This window comes from Metarhizium robertsii, assembly GCF_000187425.2.
Source record: "Metarhizium robertsii ARSEF 23 chromosome Unknown MAA_Scf_1, whole genome shotgun sequence".
NCBI lineage: Eukaryota > Fungi > Ascomycota > Sordariomycetes > Hypocreales > Clavicipitaceae > Metarhizium > Metarhizium robertsii.
The window spans coordinates 59,773-80,381 of NW_011942149.1; the positions used below are offsets into that span (position 1 = coordinate 59,773).

Consider the following 20,609-nt stretch of genomic DNA (forward strand, 5'->3'; position numbering starts at 1 on the left):
TAGCTATTTTGTTCAATGAGCGACTTGGTCCTTCGGCTTTGTATATTACTAAACCGAAAGTATTGCATTCTTCTACTGCGCACTTAGTCGTCCTGGAATCCCAACTCGGTCCAGCTGGCCAAGATCTTCTGCTTGAGCGGCTCCGGATACGAGTTCTCAAAGTCAGCCGCTTGCCAATCCCGACCCGTGGTATACTCGCACGGAAGTAGGGCATCGGAGACGGCCTTGCCTCCCCGAGCCGGCGGACCATTGCCATGAGACATGTACGGGATAAGTGCGAATCCGGCGACGTCCTCGAAGAAAGTCTCGTCCATGTTTGGGCGGCAGCGGGTGGAAAAGGCCCACATGACGTCCTTGCCTTGATATACGTCAATGTCATCGCCCACCAGAACGAGGCGGTGGATGGTGACGCCAGCCTTGTGGCTGAAGACGACGTCACCGACCTTCTTTCTAAACTCGGCTGGCGTGGTTTTCATCTCACGCAGTCGAGCCGTGTCGATGCGCAGGGCGACCCAGGTCACCTGTGACTCGAACGGTGCGAACGCGTCGGTGACGGGAAGGCCCTTTTGCTGGCAGATTTTGCGGATCTCGGCGGCGGCGAGAGAGCCGATGAGGGTATGCTGGTGTTCTGTGTTAACGGCCGGCTTTTGTATTGACCAGGACAACAATATCAACTCACAGTCTCATCAGTCAGTCGTCCGCAGCTTGACATGGGCAGAATGGGATTGTTGCGATACGTAATGCGCTTGACATGGTACTTGGGCCCAACGTGGGTATCGTGAGGGAAGACATAGCCGTGCATCTCACCAAATGGCCCCTCGACACCCTGTTCGGTAATGGACAAGGTGCCTTCAAAGACAATCTCGGAAGTTGCCGGAACAAGCAGGTTGTTGGTATCACACTTGACAAGCTGCAAAGCCGAGCCGGTCATGGCGCCCACGTAGTCGGCCTCGGTGACGCCGTCTGGAATTGGCATGCTCGAGGCCATGATGGCTGCTGGAGGAACACCAAAGGCAAGAGCCCATGGCACATCACGGCCTTCCTTCTTCCACATCTGGTGAATTTGCCAGATATGCTGCGGCTCCAAGACGAGTCCGGTAAGATGCTTTTCGTCCGAGACCATGGCACGGGCAATGGACCAGTTGGTCCACGACCCGTCCGGAGACTGCACGATGTGCATGCCGTAGGTCTGGATGTACTTGCCGCCATCGGCCTGGTGGATCAGAGGTGCAGGAAGCTTGGTCAGGTCGATCTGGCTCTCATCCAGGAAATTTTCCTTGCAGGGCCCGGTCGGTATAATCTGCGGGGGGATCGGGGGTATATCGCTCGCGGACAGCATCTTATCGAGGATGTCCCGCATCGAAGCCGTTGGAGCAAGGCCCAGGTGGCGTGCCAGTCTGCCGTAACGCTCCTTGGGAGACTTTCTCAGCGAGCCAGGAGCACCGAGGATACGGAACAGACCGTTATGCGAGCCAATGACATTGTTGAATAACGGTGCCTTGTCATTAGTTTCGCAGACACGACGAGTGATGGCGGCGGCCTCGAGATGGGGGTCGACGGGGGTGTTAATCTCGACAAGATCATTGTCGGCCTTGAGGGCATCGACAAAGGCCCGAAAGCAGAGATGAGGCGGGTCGGCGGCCATGAAGACGTTTCACGGTGAGTATGCACCTTTAAGTGGTATTGTGGTGCTTTTATGGAATCGATGTGTAAGTTATACAACAGGCTGTGTGTAGGTTGTGCGTCCGCAACTCGAAGAAGAATGGCCCGAGTGCGTGGCTTAAATATCCATGGGGTGCAGTCGACCTGGGGGAATCCGGATTGAATGCTTGCCACCTATTTGGAGACCGAGGTCATCAAGTCGGGTCTTTCTCTACTCTACACCGTCTCCAGCCGCCGTAGAGGAGGTCATCGAGCATACCGAAGGGCCCGAGATGTCGATAGGCAGCATACCTGGCGCGGTGGGTATGACTGTCGTCAGTCTAGTACGGCAGATCGCCCGAGGCCTTTCGCCCAAGGTTCGGGGGCCCTGGGCTCGGAGCCTCGGGTTCGGGGCCTCGGATGTTCCCACAGAGGCCATCTCTTCCCTTTTTGTCATTGCATATGAACAATCTAGTCAAGTCTGGTAGTATCGATGCGCACGGTGTCTGGCTGGCGGCTGTACAGTTTCGGTTGGTAATTTTTCAGGTAGTCCGACGGTTTTACTTGTGCCGCGTAAGCAGATATAAGGTTGGGCCGAGTTGCAAAGATTCTCAAGAATCATCTCTCTCATCATAAAACAATCGAAAGTCAACCAGCCAATTACATCAAGACACATTCAGACGAAGCAAAAGCTCCAAGGCTAGTACCGATCTAGTATCACCGCCAAAGGCCTGTACTCTATTCTCCCAGTGCCAGCACCCACAAGCTCTCAACTCTGGTCGCCCATCTACCGGCGGAAGCCCCAACCGTGATGGCAGCAATGCCGTCAACAAAAGTCACACAAAATCCGCCCGAGCAACAGCCATCATCTCAGAGGTGCAAGCGGATCGTCGTCGCAATAACCGGGGCGACGGGGGCAACCCTGGGCATCAAGACTCTCATCGCTTTGCGCAAGTTGAACGTGGAAACGCATCTGGTTATGAGCCAGTGGGCCGAGGCAACTATCAAGTACGAAACCGACTACCATCCCTCGAATGTCAAGGCCCTGGCCGACCATACCCACTCGATTCACGATATGGCAGCTCCAATTTCAAGCGGATCCTTTAAAGCAGACGGAATGATAATCGTTCCTTGTAGCATGAAAACACTGGCTGCAATAAATACCGGCTTCTGCGACGATCTCATCTCTCGCACCGCCGATGTGATGCTTAAAGAGCGACGAAGGCTCGTCTTGGTCGCTCGAGAAACCCCACTGAGCAGTATTCATCTGCGCAACATGTTAGAAGTGTCTAATGCGGGCGCTATTATTTTCCCTCCCGTCCCGGCATACTATATCCGGGCCTCGTCGGTGGATGACTTGGTCGACCAGAGCGTAGGCCGCATGCTAGACCTATTCGATTTGGACACGGGGGACTTTGCGAGATGGGAGGGTTGGAACACGGCAAAGCGTTGAAGTCTGGTTTAAGAGTGACCGAGAGTTGTTAGCTAGATAGACGAGAGGGAAAGGCTGAGAATTTATTCCATGGTTGGTACTGTAGTTCTTTAGGTAAGAGACCTAGTATTTGTTAAAATTGCATAGCTAGAAAACAAGCACAATATAATATTAGACGATTTTCTATCTTCTTTAGATGCTTGTAGTACAACTACCTTGATATGAAGGGGTATTACCACCTGCTGGGTCAATTGATATCCAGGTCCCCCAATTTAAAGCAGACAAACTAGGAGCCACAGATTACTCGTAATCGGTTTTAGGGCTAATATGCTGCCAGAGTATATCTTGCAACTGCTTTCAAAGCTTGTATGACTCATGTATTGTAGGGTGCCCCAGTATTTCTAGGCTGCCCATGTATTAGTCGCCTGATTAAGAGCCCAGGAAGGTTATTTATCCTTGTCTACATGACTCACTCCCCTTCTGGCTTAAGACCGTTCTCTCCAATTAAAATATCATACAGTGCTCCGCATTTACTGTTCCCTCTATCGCCCTCTTCTATACATTGATTTACAGGCGTGCCTGACTTTCGACATTCTATAAACACATCATCGACTTTATTATAGCAGGGTTGTGCAGCTGCCATCCAACAATGCTCGCGGTCGGCGCCTGCTTTCTTTTTGCGACAAGCTCGTACGTCTTCTTCCCACTTCTGAAACCCATCCACTAATGTCGAGTTTGTTGATGTATTTTGGCAGTTGGTAACAGGCCCTGCAACGGCCAGGCTAATAAAACCAGCGAAAAAGAGAGTACACTTCATGTTTTCTGTGTATTTTAAATAGTAGTTAGACAGGGTAGCTGAATTTAATAAGGGCAAGAAGAGGAAAAAGTAAAGAATATAAAAAAAGTTGAATAGGGAGGATACTCCGGCCTTAAATACACTATAATTTATAAGCTAGGTATTACGAGTCAGATACGCTGGGTATTACGAGTCAGACATATTAGGCATTACGAGTCAGATATATTAGGCATTACAAGTCAGATATGCTGGGTATTACAAGCAGAGTAGTTCCACGTGTAGTTTTTATAATTTTGTAATTTTTTGTGATAGTATATCAACTATAACTACTACTTACTGCACTAAAAACAACGCAGCTATTATTCGCATATTATAATTCCAAGATGTTTGCCCTGCAAAGCTATAGCTGTTAGAGATTACATGGTTAGGACCCCACAACAGCGCCCAAGAATAAAGCCTAACAAAAGGGGCATTAACAATACAGGACGTCGAAATTCCACGAATTGAATATATAGGCCGGTGGAAACCTTGGGCATAGCTGTTTCACTTATATATGTATAACGGTTACTCGTCTCTACATTTGGGAAACTTATAACCTTTAATATACTATAAGTTTATAACAGTATTACTAAGTTAAGTTATTAAGCTCTAAGCCCTATAAAGCCCCTGTAACGCTTAGACTGATCGTAAAGCGCTTGAGTATTCAATTAATAAAGGCAGTTTTATCCCACAAGTAAGGCCTGACAAGCTAGGCCCGTCTAGCAATTATCTTCTAAAAAACATAGTAATATATTTCTATTTATGTAGCTGACTAATATTTAGAACATTGAATATGTTTTGCTAAAATAGCTCTACTTTCCGGAAGAAGGCTATTTAGTCATAGCTTGTTCCTTGCAACTGTTCAACATCCGGTGCAACCGGCTGGCCCCAAGCCTGTCTCTCCTGTGCAAAACCCTCACTCTTCGGCTTTGGAACATGCTCAAAGATGCCCATCTTGAGGATAATGGAGTCAGGCACCAGATGGCTTTCACTTTTAATAGGGCTATAGTGGCAATCGATTAGCTCGAATTCTGAATTTGCCTTCTAGTTCGGGAAAAGTCAAAAATCCTTACTTGCAGCAGACTTTACAGAAATAGCGGTGAACTGGCTTGCCAGTCGAGGTGTCGTAATCTTCAAAGAGGTACAGTTCACCAGAAATTGTAACCGTGGAGCGGTCAACAATAAGATTGGTAGCTCCCATGGCTAGGAAAATATATTAGATTGACAGACATTGCTTTCAAAGTATCAGTAGAAGACGCATACCTGTACCACTTACTTTGCGGCAGTTGTAACAATGGCAGATTTGACCATGTTGCTTCCCATCAAGCCAATTCTGCGAGACTTTAACTGTTACTGCTTTGCAAAGACAAGTGGTTTCCATTGTAACTTGTTGGAGGGCGAGCAGCGTCAAGGTAAGTAATATAAGAGGAGATATAAACGTCAAAGTTCAACGGTTAGTATTTGATGAGTCCAAAGTATTGTTATTAAATTTCCATGGTTCAGCAGTCTCGCATTGCTTAATATACATTCTTGCGCAAGGTGGCATTGGAGCAATTTGTGCCTAAAGGCTCGGAGCTTCGGGAGCCTCGGTAACAAATTGTGAAACTTCCCGAATCTTGAATACAATAGATTCAGGGTCTAGTGGTTACACTTCTTCTTAATGAGCTTGAGTCGACATGCCGTGCCCACTCTAGAATATCTCGACGTCATAGAAGTGAGAACTTTAGTAAAGCACAGTAAGCTATTCTAAGGTTATCGTCAATTTGTACCCGGTAAATTAAATGGCAACTATTCTCCACAGCTTACTCTCGGGATCGGACCTACATACTAACAAATCTCGGACGAGCTAAATAAGTATCCAGTTGACCTCCGAGGTTCCGAACTGTCCGAGTCGACCGAAGCCCACATATCTTATCCGATTCACCCGCGAGAGCGGGAGGAAGGTCTTGCCTGAATCAGTTGTAAGCTGACAGAAGAAGAAGGTTTCCGCTGGCCCATTTAATTGAGTCACTTACGAATCCGATTGCGCCACTCCCAAGAAAGAAGGGAAATTCGCTTACATGCACGGGAATTATTATGGCACTACACTTACGCAGAGAAAACCACAGCTGAATCAAAAGTTATCCGGTCTGCATCAGGTTTTCCCTTTATCGCAAAAACTTTGAAGTGCGTCCACCCCGGCCTGGTTTGAGAGGCACACTCGTTGACCGGCATTACTGCCAGACAAGATGTCCAGATCGGCGGTATCAACGACCCCGTGAAATACCCGCAGGCGTCATTGGAGAGTGAAATCGCGAGACGTAGTGGGGAAGCCAGCAATTCGTTCCTGGGAGGTCGCAAGAAAGGCCTAGGGAAAAATAAGGATATGGTGCGTATTATAGAGTCTAGCAAGAAAATCTCACTTATACTGGACAGTTGAGGAAGTGAGTTTACCCAAGCCAGCGTCCAATAAGCAAATCAAGCGAAAACTCGGTAGGCCAAGACCCAATCGCCGCTGTGGGGAGGTATTGGTACCAATCCGCCAAGGCACCCTTGATATCGACCGTGTGCAGAGCTTTCACGAACTCCCAATGTTCAGGATACCATCCAGCTGGCTCCCAGTCAATGATTGCGGTAATATGCAAGGTACCGCCTTCCTCGGTGTCCCATTCAACCATGATATTCCGGGGATGAAGGTCTGCATGAGTAGCAACCAGGTCATGATCCGCCCTCATTGCGGATCGAATCATCTTAATCCAAGCGGTCTGTGTCCTTTTTTCTTCGTGACAGAGAAAGTCATTAAAGTCAATCTCATTATAAATAGGTCTAACGCTCACTCGCTGACACCTTCTGGTGTCCTTACAGATGCCTGACGCGAAACTGCCAATTTTCATTTCTTCCCTGGCTGTGCTTGGGGGAATAGATCGTAGAGTGGTAAACATCTGTATCAACTGCTGTTGGATGGATGTTTTGTGGAGGGGCGTTAGTTGCGGCCACACCATCTCAAGCGGCTGACCGGACGCACGAGACATGAACAAGTAAACCCTTCGGCCTGATCGTAAGGCGCCGAGACACAACGGTATTGGAATCCCAAGAGAGAGACTGTTGAGGTACTCCAAGTTACTAATTTCGTCAAGGTCGAGTGAGGTGCTGATTTTGACGACTTCAGAAGACCCAAGGCCGATGACAAACGTGTCGTGCAATCGCCACAAAACTTGTCCTCCTTGGATGGCCTCATTGAGCCCCGCCACAATATTCATGGGCAGGTTTTTTGAGTTATCGAGATTGCACGTCGTCGCACCTCCCGAAGACAATTCCAAGACCCTGTCGTGGAGGGCATGTATAATTTCAGGTGAGCCACCAAGTACGAGTCCACACAGCTCATTGGAGAGATCTGGGCAATCCTCATCTTCACTGTCACTCTCGGCGTTTTGCCCGGCGGCTAGATTTGCGACAAATTCGTCGTAGGACTCCGACTGCTGCCGAAGGAATGGAGATAGGTTTGTCGCAGGATTCCTCTTGAGCTTGGTCTGAATCTGCGCGAGTATCACTCTATTGGCCAGCTTGCAAGCCTTATCGGCCACGCTCTCCTTCGATGGGGAGCTGACCGAGGGCGAGTTCCCGGAGCCGGACATAATGCGACGGCGGAAGCAGGCTTAGCGGCCTCTGAAGGGTAAAAAACAGAGGTGGCGGTTGCACTAGCGAGTTTACTAGTTTTAGGAATCAGGGGGTTGTTTTAAAAAGAGTATGCCTTCAATGTTCTGACAGAAGCGCAATGTTGTTTACGTCTGGTGGACATGAGAAATGGCGCTGGGGGAATAAAGTGACTGGTCTACGTAGTTACATGCTGGTATGTAGACCGGGTGACGAGACTCCGTGCCACTACCAGTCTTTATGCACATCAGCTGAGCCTGGCGTAATTGGTCCGTGTTTGAGGTTTGTCAACTCAAGCTCCTATAGGTTGCCCATGCGATTATCTTCTAGGGTAGCGCCCGTTTTTGAAAGCAGCACAGGCTATGACATCCCAACGATTTGCCAAACTACTATTATTAAATAAGAAGCAGCCAAGTGACACGGATTCGAACCACGTGTGTAGTGTAATATTGTGACGTACAAACCCTCGGGCAACTCAGGCACGGCAAGGCCCTAATCTACCTGCTTCTGGTTCATTACAGCATGCATATCCAATGAAAGCTTGACGTAGCAGACAGGGAACCAACCTGCCATCGGGATGCTTATGACGACCTAAAGACTTCTTGAGGGCGTCACGGGAACGCTAGGACGATAGCGTGAACGCAGAAAATTATGTGTCTAGCCAGGCGTCCATATGACCAACATTGTGAGTGTAACAGCCAATCCGTCCGGTAATCACGGAGCCTCCCCGGCCGCTAGAACAATAGAATACAAAGACCGTGCAATAGGTGGGCATGAATATCCACAAAGGTCTGGTAATAACAAAGGTAATAACACAAGACGAAATTGTTGGTTAGGAGGGCGTTGCTTGTGCCAGAGCCTTGGCTTCCTACCGGACAGCAGATTGTCCCAATGCTCTCAACTCCGAACAGTCCAAAACTTCACTGCATAGGCCTTGCCTGCACAGATAACATCTCCCAAACTGATCAACGGAAGATGGCGTTGACCGTAGGTATAAATCACGATATATGAGCAGACGCGTGAAGAGGTAATGCTCAAGGTATGCTGAAACCTTGGATGAAGCAAGGCTGCCTGGACGTCTGATACTGGCGTAGCCAAGTACACATGAATACGACTTCTCAATGAACCTTCTTTGCACGCTGAGAACGCCGGCTTCTGCTTGAAAGTCTCGTGTAACTAGCATAAATGATAAGACATCCATCTCCGAATGAATGAATCAGTGTAGCATGTGCTGCCTAATTAACGTCAAAGCGAATCACATAAACGAGACTCACCACGGATGTAAAGTGCCCGTCGTCTTCGAGTTTAATGATATATGACATTTACTTCCAGCCTATATCTTAATATATCCCCCCTTCCCCTTCCCCTTACCCCTCCAAGACAAAAATAAGATGTAAACTATGATGCTCTTTTACAATTTACCCCAATTCCTCCTTCACATACACAAAAGCATATTCGAGTTCATGTAATCCATCTTTTTAATCTTGCATTTGCAATTTACACACATCAGACGGGTCTGCAGACTCGAGTGTCGCCTACGACACATGTCGTAGCCCTAAGTCTGTTTCCTTGATATTGCCTCGGCGCTGCTTGACATAACATTCGATTGTGGTATTCTGACTTCCATGGTGCGGGCCCTGTATCCGTCATGTGGAATCATGTTTCAAGCTTGGCTTGTCTGCCTAATCTTGCCACACCCTTCATTTCAATACATCAACGGTAAAATAAATACAATACCATGTTAATTTTGGTAGTATAATCCTATACATCTTGTATGAAGAATTGATGCTAAACATTGGTATCCAGCACGGAACAATACTATCAAGCCCGCTAACCGGAGTCGTAAAGGATTATGCCATAGCTGACTCTTTCTGTTACGCGGCGCAGTCGCCTTAGCAATACGGATGCTCCATCAGGCTGTCAACAGTGACACATTTATACGCAGCAGTGAGGCGACAAATGATGGCGTGCGTCATGAAAGATTGCAGGTTCAACAAGACTCGCTACGGTAGCGCAACGTGGGCAATCGCCAAGACACGATCATCACAATCATAATCTGGTTCTTTTCACGAGCTTAATATAACACATCTGAACCCGACAGGCTAGCTCGGCAGAACTCGTTATGACGCGTGATGGCCAGAAATCGCACACGGCATCACCAACACAGCCGATGAACCCTCATTAACAGTCGCCAAGATTTAATCGATGTAGGGTTAAATGCCCCAAAAACAAGCCTCAAAGTCTCGGCGCGTGAATTCCTTCCTGATAGTCTTGCGGTTTGCGGCATGTGTGCCACTTGTACTTTGGCCCTCTGCAAAGTCTGCAGTTGGAGTACTAATATTCCACCAGACCGTACGTAACTTGTGAGTAAAGTTTGCAGTCCAATTTCATTTCAAACAATTGCGAGACATTAGCACTTCAACAGCACATGCTAACACCAATACCTGTGGGGACTGCCGTCAATTCCGAACATCCTTCCGCGCAACGCATTGATGGCGTTTGTTAGTGCGGCAGACCTGAAACGACTACAAGCAATCAGATCAGCAGGTCTGCCGCTCAACCCCTCGAAGTGGCCAGGTTCTAGGCACACGGCGAAACTTGAACTGTCAAAAAGCCAGCAGGAATCTGCAAAGAAACTTTCTCCTCCGACATGGCTTTGTAAATGCCGCTGAAATGCGAGTCATGATGGTTGGCCGGCTAGATCGCATGAATACAGATCGAAGATTGTAATAAATTGATTGTAAGCAGCCCATGCCCATGAACACTCCACAGTTTATTTTCCCAACCCTGATCATAATATTATAATATTCCCGAACCTATTACTCTCGTTCTGGACGACGTCTAGTAACTCGACGCGTTCGACACGGTCCAACGAAATGAGCGACGGTATTGATGAAGCCATCCGGGATGGCCGGATTCCTCCGGACGTCGATATGAAACTTCTGAGAAACAATCAAAACATACCGGGCATCGCGAGCATCGCCTCCGTCACTTTTCTGGCCACGTTGGTAGTCGCGTGTCGACTCTATTCGCGCAAGTTTATTATCAAGGGCTATGGATTCGGCTTTGATGACGGAGTTGTACTCGCGTCGCTGGTAAGCTGGGCCCCCAGGTTTAAATCTGCTCTAGGTCAAGATATTAACACCGAATACTTTTCATCTTTTAATTTAGGTGGTATTTATTCCCTTTACGGCATTATGTATACGACTCATTATAATGGGCGCTGGGCAAAACCCCATGTGGATGTACTTTATGATGGACGACGAAACCTACACGCAAATTCAGGCCCTTGATACCATCGCGCACTTGATATACAGCACGGCGTTGGTGCTTTGTCGAATATCCGGTATCGCATTTTATTGGCGGCTTTGCTACATGGATAAAAAGTTCCTCCTGGCTATTAAGGGTATTGCCGCCATTATTCTAGCAGGATACGTGGCGCAAATTTGTCTTCTCATCTTCCACTGTCTGCCTGTCAGTATGGTATGGGTATTTTATACCAAGGAAGAGTACGAAAGGCACACATGCATGCATTGGTTTCAGGTGTACTCCATCATATCTAGCATTTCGCTCGCCTCTGACTTTTTATTATTTGGGATTCCAGCCGTAATGCTCAAGGGCTTACAGCTGGCGCGGAAACAAAAGCTTCAACTAGCTTGTATTTTATTGCCGGGTATACTGTGAGTTACTGATGCTGTTCATCATTCATGAATCTTGGGCACAGTGGACAGTCTTCTGACGACATGATTCCAGCGTTATCGGTCTCTCTGCCGCGCGGGTTGTGCTAGTTATTAACTACGGTTGTGAGTAACAGCTTGTCCTAGTTGGGGCTAGATATTTTTACTGACAAACATGTCAAGGGGAATCGGATCAAAAGATCGAGTTTCAATTTTCGTTCCTCAAGCTGCTGTGTCTTGAGGTAGCCGAGGTCAGCGCCACAATCATTGCCGTGTCAGTCCCGGGGGTCAAGCCCTTAGTGGACAAGTATATATTGCGAAAAGATAAGGAGACAGAGTCCGGCAGCTGGAAGTCTAATGGGCTAAGCATGTCTTCCTCTGACGATGTAGCAAAACCGCGTCAAGCCCATGTTGACATCATGGAGTGGCAGCGAGAGAACGCGACGAAATTGCCTACAGGGAAAGGCCTGTAGCGCGTTGACTCAACAAACTAGTCCCGATACTGTTTATTATCACGATGACGAAGAAAGAATTATACATACATGTAGTAATAGCACATTATACCTAGACAATTCGCCTGCAAAGAAGGTTCTAGAATCAACCCGCTGAAAGAGTTGGTGATGGGCGGCACAGCCGCCGTTCAAGCAGCTTGACCCGTTACATGCGCGACTGACAGCTTGCTATACTAGACAGGGCGCAGGGATGACGATGTGAGGATGATGAAGGCGACGGGAAGATCCTGATACCACACAATGCGACCCTGTTGAGCAGGGAGTTCAATCTGCGACAGGGGAGGTGTCTTCGGAAATATATACCCTCATCCTTGTCTATATCGATGACCTCGCCAACGTTCGGGTGGGGTAGCTTCTCCAGTACTCGAAGAATGCTTTTTCTTGCCGACTAAGACGATGACTGAAGAGCGTCGAGTCGGAGTCGTCCCATCAATTCCGACGCGAAGCACCTTTGGCAGGGCGCTGGTATGTCTTGCAAGCTTTGAGGACCATATTGACCTCGTAAATGACAGCTGCCGCATCAGCACCGATCAGATCTAAACCACTTTGACGTGCCAGGCACATAATTATCTCCCCCATCCCTCCCTCCGGAATGCCCATTACGGAATATACAGTGAAATACGTATCCGGGGCTGTTGGAAACTCTGAGAGAACCTTGTTCTGGGACATGGGGGCTGGGATTCTAGCGACAGGCTCTCGAGGAAGATGCGGAGGATGTGAACAGCGAGAATAAACGTGGGAATAGTAGTGCGAATAGGGTTGGCGATGATATCGGCGTCGTCGCTGTGAGAGCCGACGCCTCAGAGATAGCGCAATGGCACGTCAAGTCTGATGTTCTGTAGCCATAGCATTACTACGTAGGTAGCTATGTAGCTATTCCAGGAAGGAAGTTCAGCGAATGCCTCACCGCCGCAACTCAAGTAAGTAATCTTTTCTTTGCGTACTGCATAGTATTCGGCGAAAGAGAAAGGGAAAGGTGCTAGTTCTATAGAAAAAAAAAACCCCAAGGCTTCAGGGACTTGTAAACGATAGATATATACGATCCATCGAGATTAAAGTATGTTAAACCGATCTAGATAAACCCCTTCTCATTTTTCTATTTTTGCAAATATCTCTTATCCTTCATATTGCAGTGTTCATAATCTAGTTAATAAACTCCTCAATATCTCACTACCTGTCTGCTCGTACACCTCCCGTACTGCACGGTAGGAAATGTCAAATGGTTTCCCAGTCACATTACTTATATACTTGCCCACAAGTCGTCGGGCATCGATAGCATCTGGCTTGATATAACTATGCAGCACACTCCGAAACGCATCAATCTCTGATCTCAGAAACGAGCTGTGGAAAGGCACGTCAATGCCGTCCAGAGGGATAGTGGCGAGACCGCGCTTCAACTGCGTAGGCTCTGGCTTCTTGGAAGCCTCTTCCGCCCACATCTCTATCACGGCTGGGAGCTTGGTGCCCTTGGCCAATTGAGAGGGCTCCAACTCGGTTGGATGTGTAGCCATGTAATTCGCCACATATGTCAGGCAATCGAGCGCTGGGAGTGTCCCGGCAGCCACATACTGCTGCCCTGCTACATTAAAGTTGACCAATTCTAGCAGATTGCCGGTAGCAGCAGCGATGGCAGAAACCAGGGTCTGTAGAGACTCCGTGGTCAAACTTTTTCTGATGCGCGACGGGTTAATGGCCATTAACGAGAAGTGGGAGCATCCGTTGGCGTCGCGGGTGACGCTGGACTGCATCACCAGGCCGCGATAGAAGACGACGGAGAGAATCTGCTCAAAAGGCATAATGGCACCAATCGCGCTAAGCGCCGTGTACTCTCCAAGAGAATGGCCGGCAAAGAGGGCGTTGGGGTCGACGAGGCCATGGGATTTGAGATGGAGAAACTGCGCATTTCCCAAGATGGTGAGAGCCGGCTGAGCGAATTCGGTGCTGTAAAGCAGCCCAGCGCTGTGTTTAAAGGTGTATTTCGTAGTGGTTGCAGTGATGGATTTGAATACTGGCCGCGGCTGGCCGTTGCAATCGGTCGTCATGTCCATGTAGTTCTGTCGAATCTTCCGCCCGCGCCGGCCGCCAAAGTGAATCGTCAACTGCTTTGGGTTACGTTTCACGATATCGCTAATCATAAAACCTAAGGCTTGATTAGCATACAAGTCAGCCAGATGTTAGGGGAAGTAGGTCGCGATTTACCATAGGTTTCGAAGAAGAACTTGTCCGCGGAGTCCCAGACTTCTTTGGCGACCTCCGATGTGGTGTATAGATCCATGCCCATTCCTGGTGTCTGGCTGCCTTGTCCAGTGAATATGTATGCTGAAGGCTGCTGATCAACCTCAGCTTCACCTATGAGGACCTTATTCCCGGTTGTTATATTAGTCGCGTGAAACGAGAGTACTCGCAGGCCGTGCTTAGTGGCCGTATGGTTGACTTTTACTTCCAGTTGAGTATCTGGAAGAACCATATCAACAAAATTGCACTTGTACGACCGCATGCGAACATTCTTATTAATTCCAGCTGCCTTGTCAACTAGTTGTCGCACAGCCGCGCTTGTAAACATGCCGTGTGTGATTGTGCCGGGTAAGTTTGCATACTTGGAAAAGGGCTCCGAGACATGGATAGGGTTAAAGTCTCCAGACGCAGAGGCATAACCGTGATTAGTTGCTGGGGAGGTGAAGCGTAGTGCCTCGTGATCTCCAAGCGACTGAGGGTCATCTTTCTGTTTTACGACATCAACAGAAGACCCATGGCGCTGAAGATAGTCGATGACTGGGTTGCCGATCGTCTTCTCGCATTGGTAGTGTACATTGGCGATAATGTGGCGCGTCTTGGTAACCGCATGCTGACGGTAGACTTGCCCGACTGTTTGGACATTGAGGTAATTGGAGTCTTGGCCGGGGCGGGTTAGGCTTTTCAACTCGAAGATGACGGTTTCGCCTAATAAATCCATTTCTGAATCGACTAATTGAAACCACTGCTTACTCTTCAACACGGTGACCTTGGCCGGAGTGTCTAAAAGGATATACGTCTTAGGCTGGACCTTCTTCTCAAAGCAGACACCGTGATCAGTGTAGCTGCCTCGGAAAAGAAATTGCGATATCACCTCCAAGACTGGTATGGAGCCCCTTTCGATGATTGCGCCAACCTCGACCACACGACCGGCTGGTTCATTGCGGATTGCCAGAATCTCCGCATGGGTGCTGACACGGTCATGGCTTCTCAACGGGGCGCCATCACCGAGCATCTTGAACTCGTTCGAAAGATGAACCAACTTCATAAAATCTCCATTAATGGCGGTGGGAAAGATGGCTTTGATCATGGCCTGCCAAGCTACCACAATGGCAAAATCGAGAGGTGCCGTTTTCTCATCCGATCCACACGGTGAAGTCATATGTCTCTCATGTCCAATATTGTTAAGAAAAGCTTGTATCCCAGAAGAAGAAATAGTCAAGCCACGATTGTTGAAAATAAAGTTTTCCAGGGAGGCCACACCGACCGACTCATCACTCAGCTCCGAAAATGTGTTCCTTTCTATGCGATCAGGCTGGGATGGAAAGCCTGCTTGAATAGATTGTGGCATTTCGGGCTCGCTATTCTCTGGGATGGAGTCGCATGGTTGAACGTGTGAAATTGATGGCCGCTTCTTGCCACGCGGGGATGGAAAGCGATCAACCACATCCGCGCCAAACCATAGCTGGTAGTAGAGAGAGCGAAGCCTCTCGTTTCGACCTTCCATAATCTCATGTATTGGGTGCAGTGGCATTTCCGGATGATATGTGAATTTGAATGTCACGGAGACAGTGGCCCGGTCGACGGTCTCATGGGTATAAAATGTCACAAGGATATCCTTCTCTTTTCGAATTATTAAAGAGGGCTTCGAAAAGGATGACAATGAAGTTTCTGACTTCAAGTCAAAGACAGCTATGGCCGCCTCCTCGGGGGAACCGGTTTCTGTGACTTCTACAAGCATACCCTTGGTTGGTGAAAGTGCCCTGCGGATTGGATTGGCAACAATTTTGGACCCTTGCGAGACGACGCTTGAAGTGAGGAATGTGTGTAGCCAAGTTCCGGAACATCCGGCAATCATTTGCAGCCATTTTTCAGTGTCAGGCAACTGCTCGCTCTCGATTGACTTTGCAAGATGGTAGCGAGTCTTCTTGCCTTCATATTGAACAAAGCAATGGCGAGGTGTGAATGGAGCAGTCCACGGCACGGTCGAACTCGCCTGTGACTGGGGAACGCACGCCATGTTGTCACTATAGCGGTCTTTCATGATACTCGAAATCAGTCCGCGGTTGATTGAGTCCAAGATTTCACCGACAGGTTCGTCGACGCGTGTTGAGTACTTGACTGCTACTGGTCCTTGCAAGATGCATGTTCGGCCAGCATCCTCACCCACAACGGCAGCCAAGTCCTCCGACTGCCACAGTGAGTCCTTCTTGAACCACACTTCAAAGTCGTCATCCATGTCGAGCAAAAAGGGCGGAGGCTTCTGACCCGGGAGTTTGCACAGCAAGACAAGATACCGCGCATCGCTGTAACTGATGACCTGTGTTGCCGCCGTCGGGCATTGGGAGATGATATTTGGCACTGCCTTTTTCGGGTCTCGTAGACCGAAATATGTTTCGATACTGGGACTAGATGGCAGTAGCCGGCTGTACATGCGCCTTGTGAAGTCTGCCGTCAACTTCATGAAGCTCATATCGATCCAGCGCGACTCTTTGGCCACGTAGAGCAGCTGCACCAGCCGTCGAAGGACTTCCGCATAGGTCATATCCTCCAGGTCTATACAATTTCCCATGTCGTCACGCCCGAACCAAACTTTTTGAAAGTCATTATTCAGCTTCTGAATAATATATGACCTCATCTCTTGGAGTTTTTGGCGTCTCTTGGACTTGTCAGCAATGCTGAAGATTTTGTCGTCCATTTCTTTCCAGAATAGGACACCTCTGGTTGCTATTTTGTGAATTGGTTGGCCCATCTCACTCTTGACAGTGACTATGCCTCCTGTTGGCTGGTTGTAGCTCTGTTCCCAGGACGATTCATCCTTCACTCCAGGGGCCGCGACAATGGCTTCTTTGCAGCCTTGACTGGTCTTGGCCTCTTTAGCAACCATCATGCGGCTTCCGAGAAGTATGCCATCAAATGGCATCCGAGGGCGGCCAAACGACGTCGACCAAGTGCCTGAGAGATATGGATAAGTGTCCGCAGCTCCCCCAAACCCGCTCCCAGCTAGTAGGATGATATTAGAGCATCGCCTAATTCGTCCGTATAGCTTCAGAATAGGATCGTGGAAATCTTCATAGGAATGGTGGCCCCCTCCTCGACCGCCTGTCCATTGCATCAGTATAGGGTAGGTCTCGTCGAGCCGGGCAATGGCAATGACTTGATCAATATCAAATGCTGAGCCTGGTTTGAAAGACAAATACCGAAAACCCATCGCCATGTATTCCCTTGCCACTTCAACAGACGGAACGCCGGCACCAAAAGTGAGTCCGTCGATAGGGAAACCGTCGGATCGTAGTCTCTGCAGCAGTGGAATCTGCCACCGGACTTGCTTGGGGCTGGCGTAAATAATGTTGACACATATTCCTCGGCCAGCTGGGATAGAATGGATAAGACTGTTAATAGCGGTTGTCAATTGCTCAGGGTTGTGAAAGCCGCCTGCGGCCAGTTCGACGTGGTATCCCGAGTTCATGACAGCGCTAACAAACTCCCAAGATGAAGTGGTCGGTGTCATTCCGGCTACCATTACAGGGGGCAGTCCCAAAAGTCGAGTCATTCGATTCTCGATGTGCATATCGGCCGTCGTCGGTTGGATGAGGGTTGGCGAATAGACTCGGTTCCAGTTCTCACTGAAAGTGACCTTTTTGGCAAATATCTCTGATCGATAACCACATTCGATGGCTTTACCCTCGGCTAGGCCTGCCATAATGACCCTGACACCTGTCCCTTCTTGGTTGCGGTGCAGCATCATTCCTACGCCCGAAAGGCCACCTGGGCCGAAATCGAGAACGTGGGTGGCATTGGAGAAGGCGGTCGACAACGGCCAGTCGTTCAGCTCGCAAAGAATCATTTGAACTAAATCAGGGACAATATTTGGCTTCTTGAGAGTCCTCATGTCTATTCCATTGCTGCTGTGATGTACCGGCAGCTTCAGCTCAGACGTGGCGAGCTGAAGTGTGTCGAGTTCTCGGAGAGCTGCTTCTTGTGCACAATGTAGATGTGATGTGTGAAATGGAGCAGAGACAGGCAAGAAACGATACGAGAAGTCGGGCTTTCGGGCGGAGAACCTAATCTTGGATTGATCCGTGCCAGGAGTAGCCTTGACCTTGCGCAACATGCAAGATAAGCTATACAGAGACAGCACAGGCCCCGAGACGACAAAATTTAAAAGACCATTTTTGAGGCCTATGAAAACGCGTTGATGGGGCTCCAGGCGACTGTTCAGGTCGTTGATGTAGGTTTCAAGCTGCTCCAGACGGCATCCCACGACATTTAGCATAGGTGAGGGAAGTCCCATGCCATTCTTTACGGTTTCTGCCGAGATATTTGAAGGTATAGTGACTTGAGAAGTTGCCCCTTGGGCAGCAGACCCAACATGAAACAGTATGGTGAGGGCTTTGACGAGAGCAGCATCGAAGCTGTCCCAAGTCGTCACTGTTGCAAGAACTGCCGCTACTGCGACTCCTTGGCTATGTCCAGTCATACCAGACAAATGACTTAAGATATCTCCGGGCGATTTTCTGAGGCAGCGACATATGACGGCAAAGTTCACAAGCTGGAGGAGGCCAATCAACGGGCAACTGACAGGAGCGGAGAGAAGATAATCTTGATCCGGCGTCGATTGTGGCTCACGAAGCCATTGCAGGATGGCCATGCCTCGACAGTATTGTCTTGTTCGAGCAGCGGAAGCGTTTGCTAGTATGTCTTGAAAGGTTTGCTCAGCCACGATTATAAACCTCTCAATAAGAGGTCTATATGTCTTGTACACAGTCCGCAACTCCCCAAAATAATCTAGGGTGTTGCCTTGGCCGCCGAAAATGGCATATGTCCTTGTGGTTTTCTCGGTGGAGGACGGGAACAGGGCTGTTTCTAGCTCTGCTCGATTATCCTCGCGTTTTGTGCAAACCATGGCGGCCGTGTATGCTTGAATGACAACTTGTCGCTGCTTTGCATTTCCTGGCAGCTGACATGCTAATGTGTGAATATCGGCACCTCGGAGAAAATCTGTTTCCAGTCTCCACAAGAGAGTTTCGATGCATTCCTCTCGAGCTTTCATGGACGTTTTACAGCCATCAAGCTCATCCTGCTCTATCAGATGGAGCAAGAATCTGGATACCAACTCAACATTTGACGAGAAGGACGTTTCTTCTTCATCACCTGCGCTTATTGTTGCCAGAAACTGTTCTTTTGAACGCAATATGTAGCTATAATGAGGTTTAGGAACATTCCATCGGTAGGCAAAATCGCCATGTTCAAGCGTAATATGTTGTGAGGCTTTTGATGGATCAACAACGATGAGTGAGCTTGGAGAGGAATCTGTATTTTCTGAGCCGGTTGCCGTATCCGTGGAACTCCAGAATGGTGTTGGAGGCTCTGTTATGGCAGCTGAGACATCCATTTGTGAGTGAGTATGCCACAGCTGTATAAACGGTTAAAGAATGACTTGAGAGGGTATGATAGAAACGAAGAATGGAGAACTTGCTGCAACAAAAACTATACCACACACACTTCGTCTAGGAGTTGTCGGGCTTGGTCATAGTAATGGTCAGCGACTTCAACAGGACACTAGTGTGGGCAACAGAGATTATTTCGTACAAAAGTTGCAATGGCAGCAATCCGAAATATGACAGATCCACTCACATGCTACTTTTCAATACATCACAGCATTAAAGCGCCTTTCTTTTGTATATTCCACATCTTGTCACCCATACCCGAAGCATCTATGATCTCACAATCCTAGAACGATACTGACCGGGATTCGTCTTCAGTCATGCTGACGATGCAACCTGCGCACCAGGAGAACCTAGTTGCACGTGTGGTACCTTGTGTCCCACGTGTAGAAGTGAGATGTGGATATTGCATTAGGACAAAGGCATTCGTTGCTAAGAATAAATTTTATGATTCTGGGACAGTACGCATTAGCTACCAATAGCCGTATGAATGTATACAAGAATACTAAGCTGTGGGTATAGGAAAGGATTCAGCAACTGTGCATAGGCACCGGTTTGGTAGTCATCAACTGCATGAACCACCCACACCCGCTCATCAAGGGGCGTGAAACGGGTGAACAGGAGTCTTTTCACGTCTCTCTGCTGGTATTTGGGCCATCCTGCTGCTTACTCGACCCCTACATGGGAGGGGTGTGCCCAGCTTACCAATGCTACGTGGAGTAAGACACCACGAGCTTTGCACGTGGCATAAGCAAGGCACAGATGTGAACTTGAGCCTGTATGACTATGAATGTACATTCATGCAAGGGTGTTTACCATCCCTGCAAATCAAATGCTGACGCTGTGTTTCTTACCGTCAGCTGTAGTTGGTTGGAAAATCCGGGCCGCGATAACCGGCTTCCACGTCCCGACTATTCCTCTTTTCAACAATTTCGGAAACAAGGAACATTGAACGCTGCCTCCCTACTAGCTCGTTATATTCGTGCAAAATAGCGGAGCAACCACGGCTCGTAGCCTCATCTGCGCCCTCCGCAATATCCATCATAGCTGATAGGCCCCTGGCAGTAGAAAGACGGCGAGGCCGTGGTGTTTCGGCGAGTCACCCGAATTGAGGCAACCGAACAGACACACGGCTCAGTCAAAGGTGCCTTCAGCCGCGGCACCCATGAAACATACTGATGTCTTTGACATTGCACAACG

The 20,609-nt window shown here is 48.6% G+C and overlaps 5 protein-coding genes across 5 annotated transcripts; 2 read left to right on the forward strand and 3 right to left on the reverse strand.

The window, feature by feature from the left end:
* Positions 1-83: 83 nt before the first annotated feature.
* MAA_01631 (3-octaprenyl-4-hydroxybenzoate carboxy-lyase) lies at positions 84-1,645 on the reverse strand (the record flags this gene model as incomplete). Its single annotated transcript, XM_007819629.1, has 2 exons — positions 84-620; positions 680-1,645. 2 exons carry the CDS (start codon positions 1,643-1,645, stop codon positions 84-86), a joined length of 1,503 nt encoding a protein of 500 aa, XP_007817820.1.
* An 816-nt stretch (positions 1,646-2,461) lies between these two features.
* MAA_01632 (Flavoprotein) lies at positions 2,462-3,094 on the forward strand (the record flags this gene model as incomplete). Its single annotated transcript, XM_007819630.1, has 1 exon — positions 2,462-3,094. One exon carries the CDS (start codon positions 2,462-2,464, stop codon positions 3,092-3,094), a length of 633 nt encoding a protein of 210 aa, XP_007817821.1.
* Positions 3,095-4,742: 1,648 nt separating this feature from the next.
* Positions 4,743-5,289, reverse strand: MAA_01633 (uncharacterized protein; the record flags this gene model as incomplete). Its single annotated transcript, XM_007819631.1, has 3 exons — positions 4,743-4,939; positions 4,982-5,111; positions 5,185-5,289. 3 exons carry the CDS (start codon positions 5,287-5,289, stop codon positions 4,743-4,745), a joined length of 432 nt encoding a protein of 143 aa, XP_007817822.1.
* Positions 5,290-6,337: 1,048 nt separating this feature from the next.
* Positions 6,338-7,522, reverse strand: MAA_01634 (Protein kinase-like domain protein; the record flags this gene model as incomplete). The annotated part of the gene is made up of 1 exon (XM_007819632.1): positions 6,338-7,522. The coding sequence occupies one exon, from the start codon at positions 7,520-7,522 to the stop codon at positions 6,338-6,340; it is 1,185 nt and encodes a 394-aa protein (XP_007817823.1).
* Positions 7,523-10,417: 2,895 nt separating this feature from the next.
* MAA_01635 (integral membrane protein pth11) lies at positions 10,418-11,691 on the forward strand (the record flags this gene model as incomplete). Its single annotated transcript, XM_007819633.1, has 5 exons — positions 10,418-10,636; positions 10,713-11,050; positions 11,105-11,221; positions 11,295-11,344; positions 11,402-11,691. The coding sequence occupies 5 exons, from the start codon at positions 10,418-10,420 to the stop codon at positions 11,689-11,691; spliced, it is 1,014 nt and encodes a 337-aa protein (XP_007817824.1).
* Between the last annotated feature and the right edge of the window lie 8,918 nt (positions 11,692-20,609).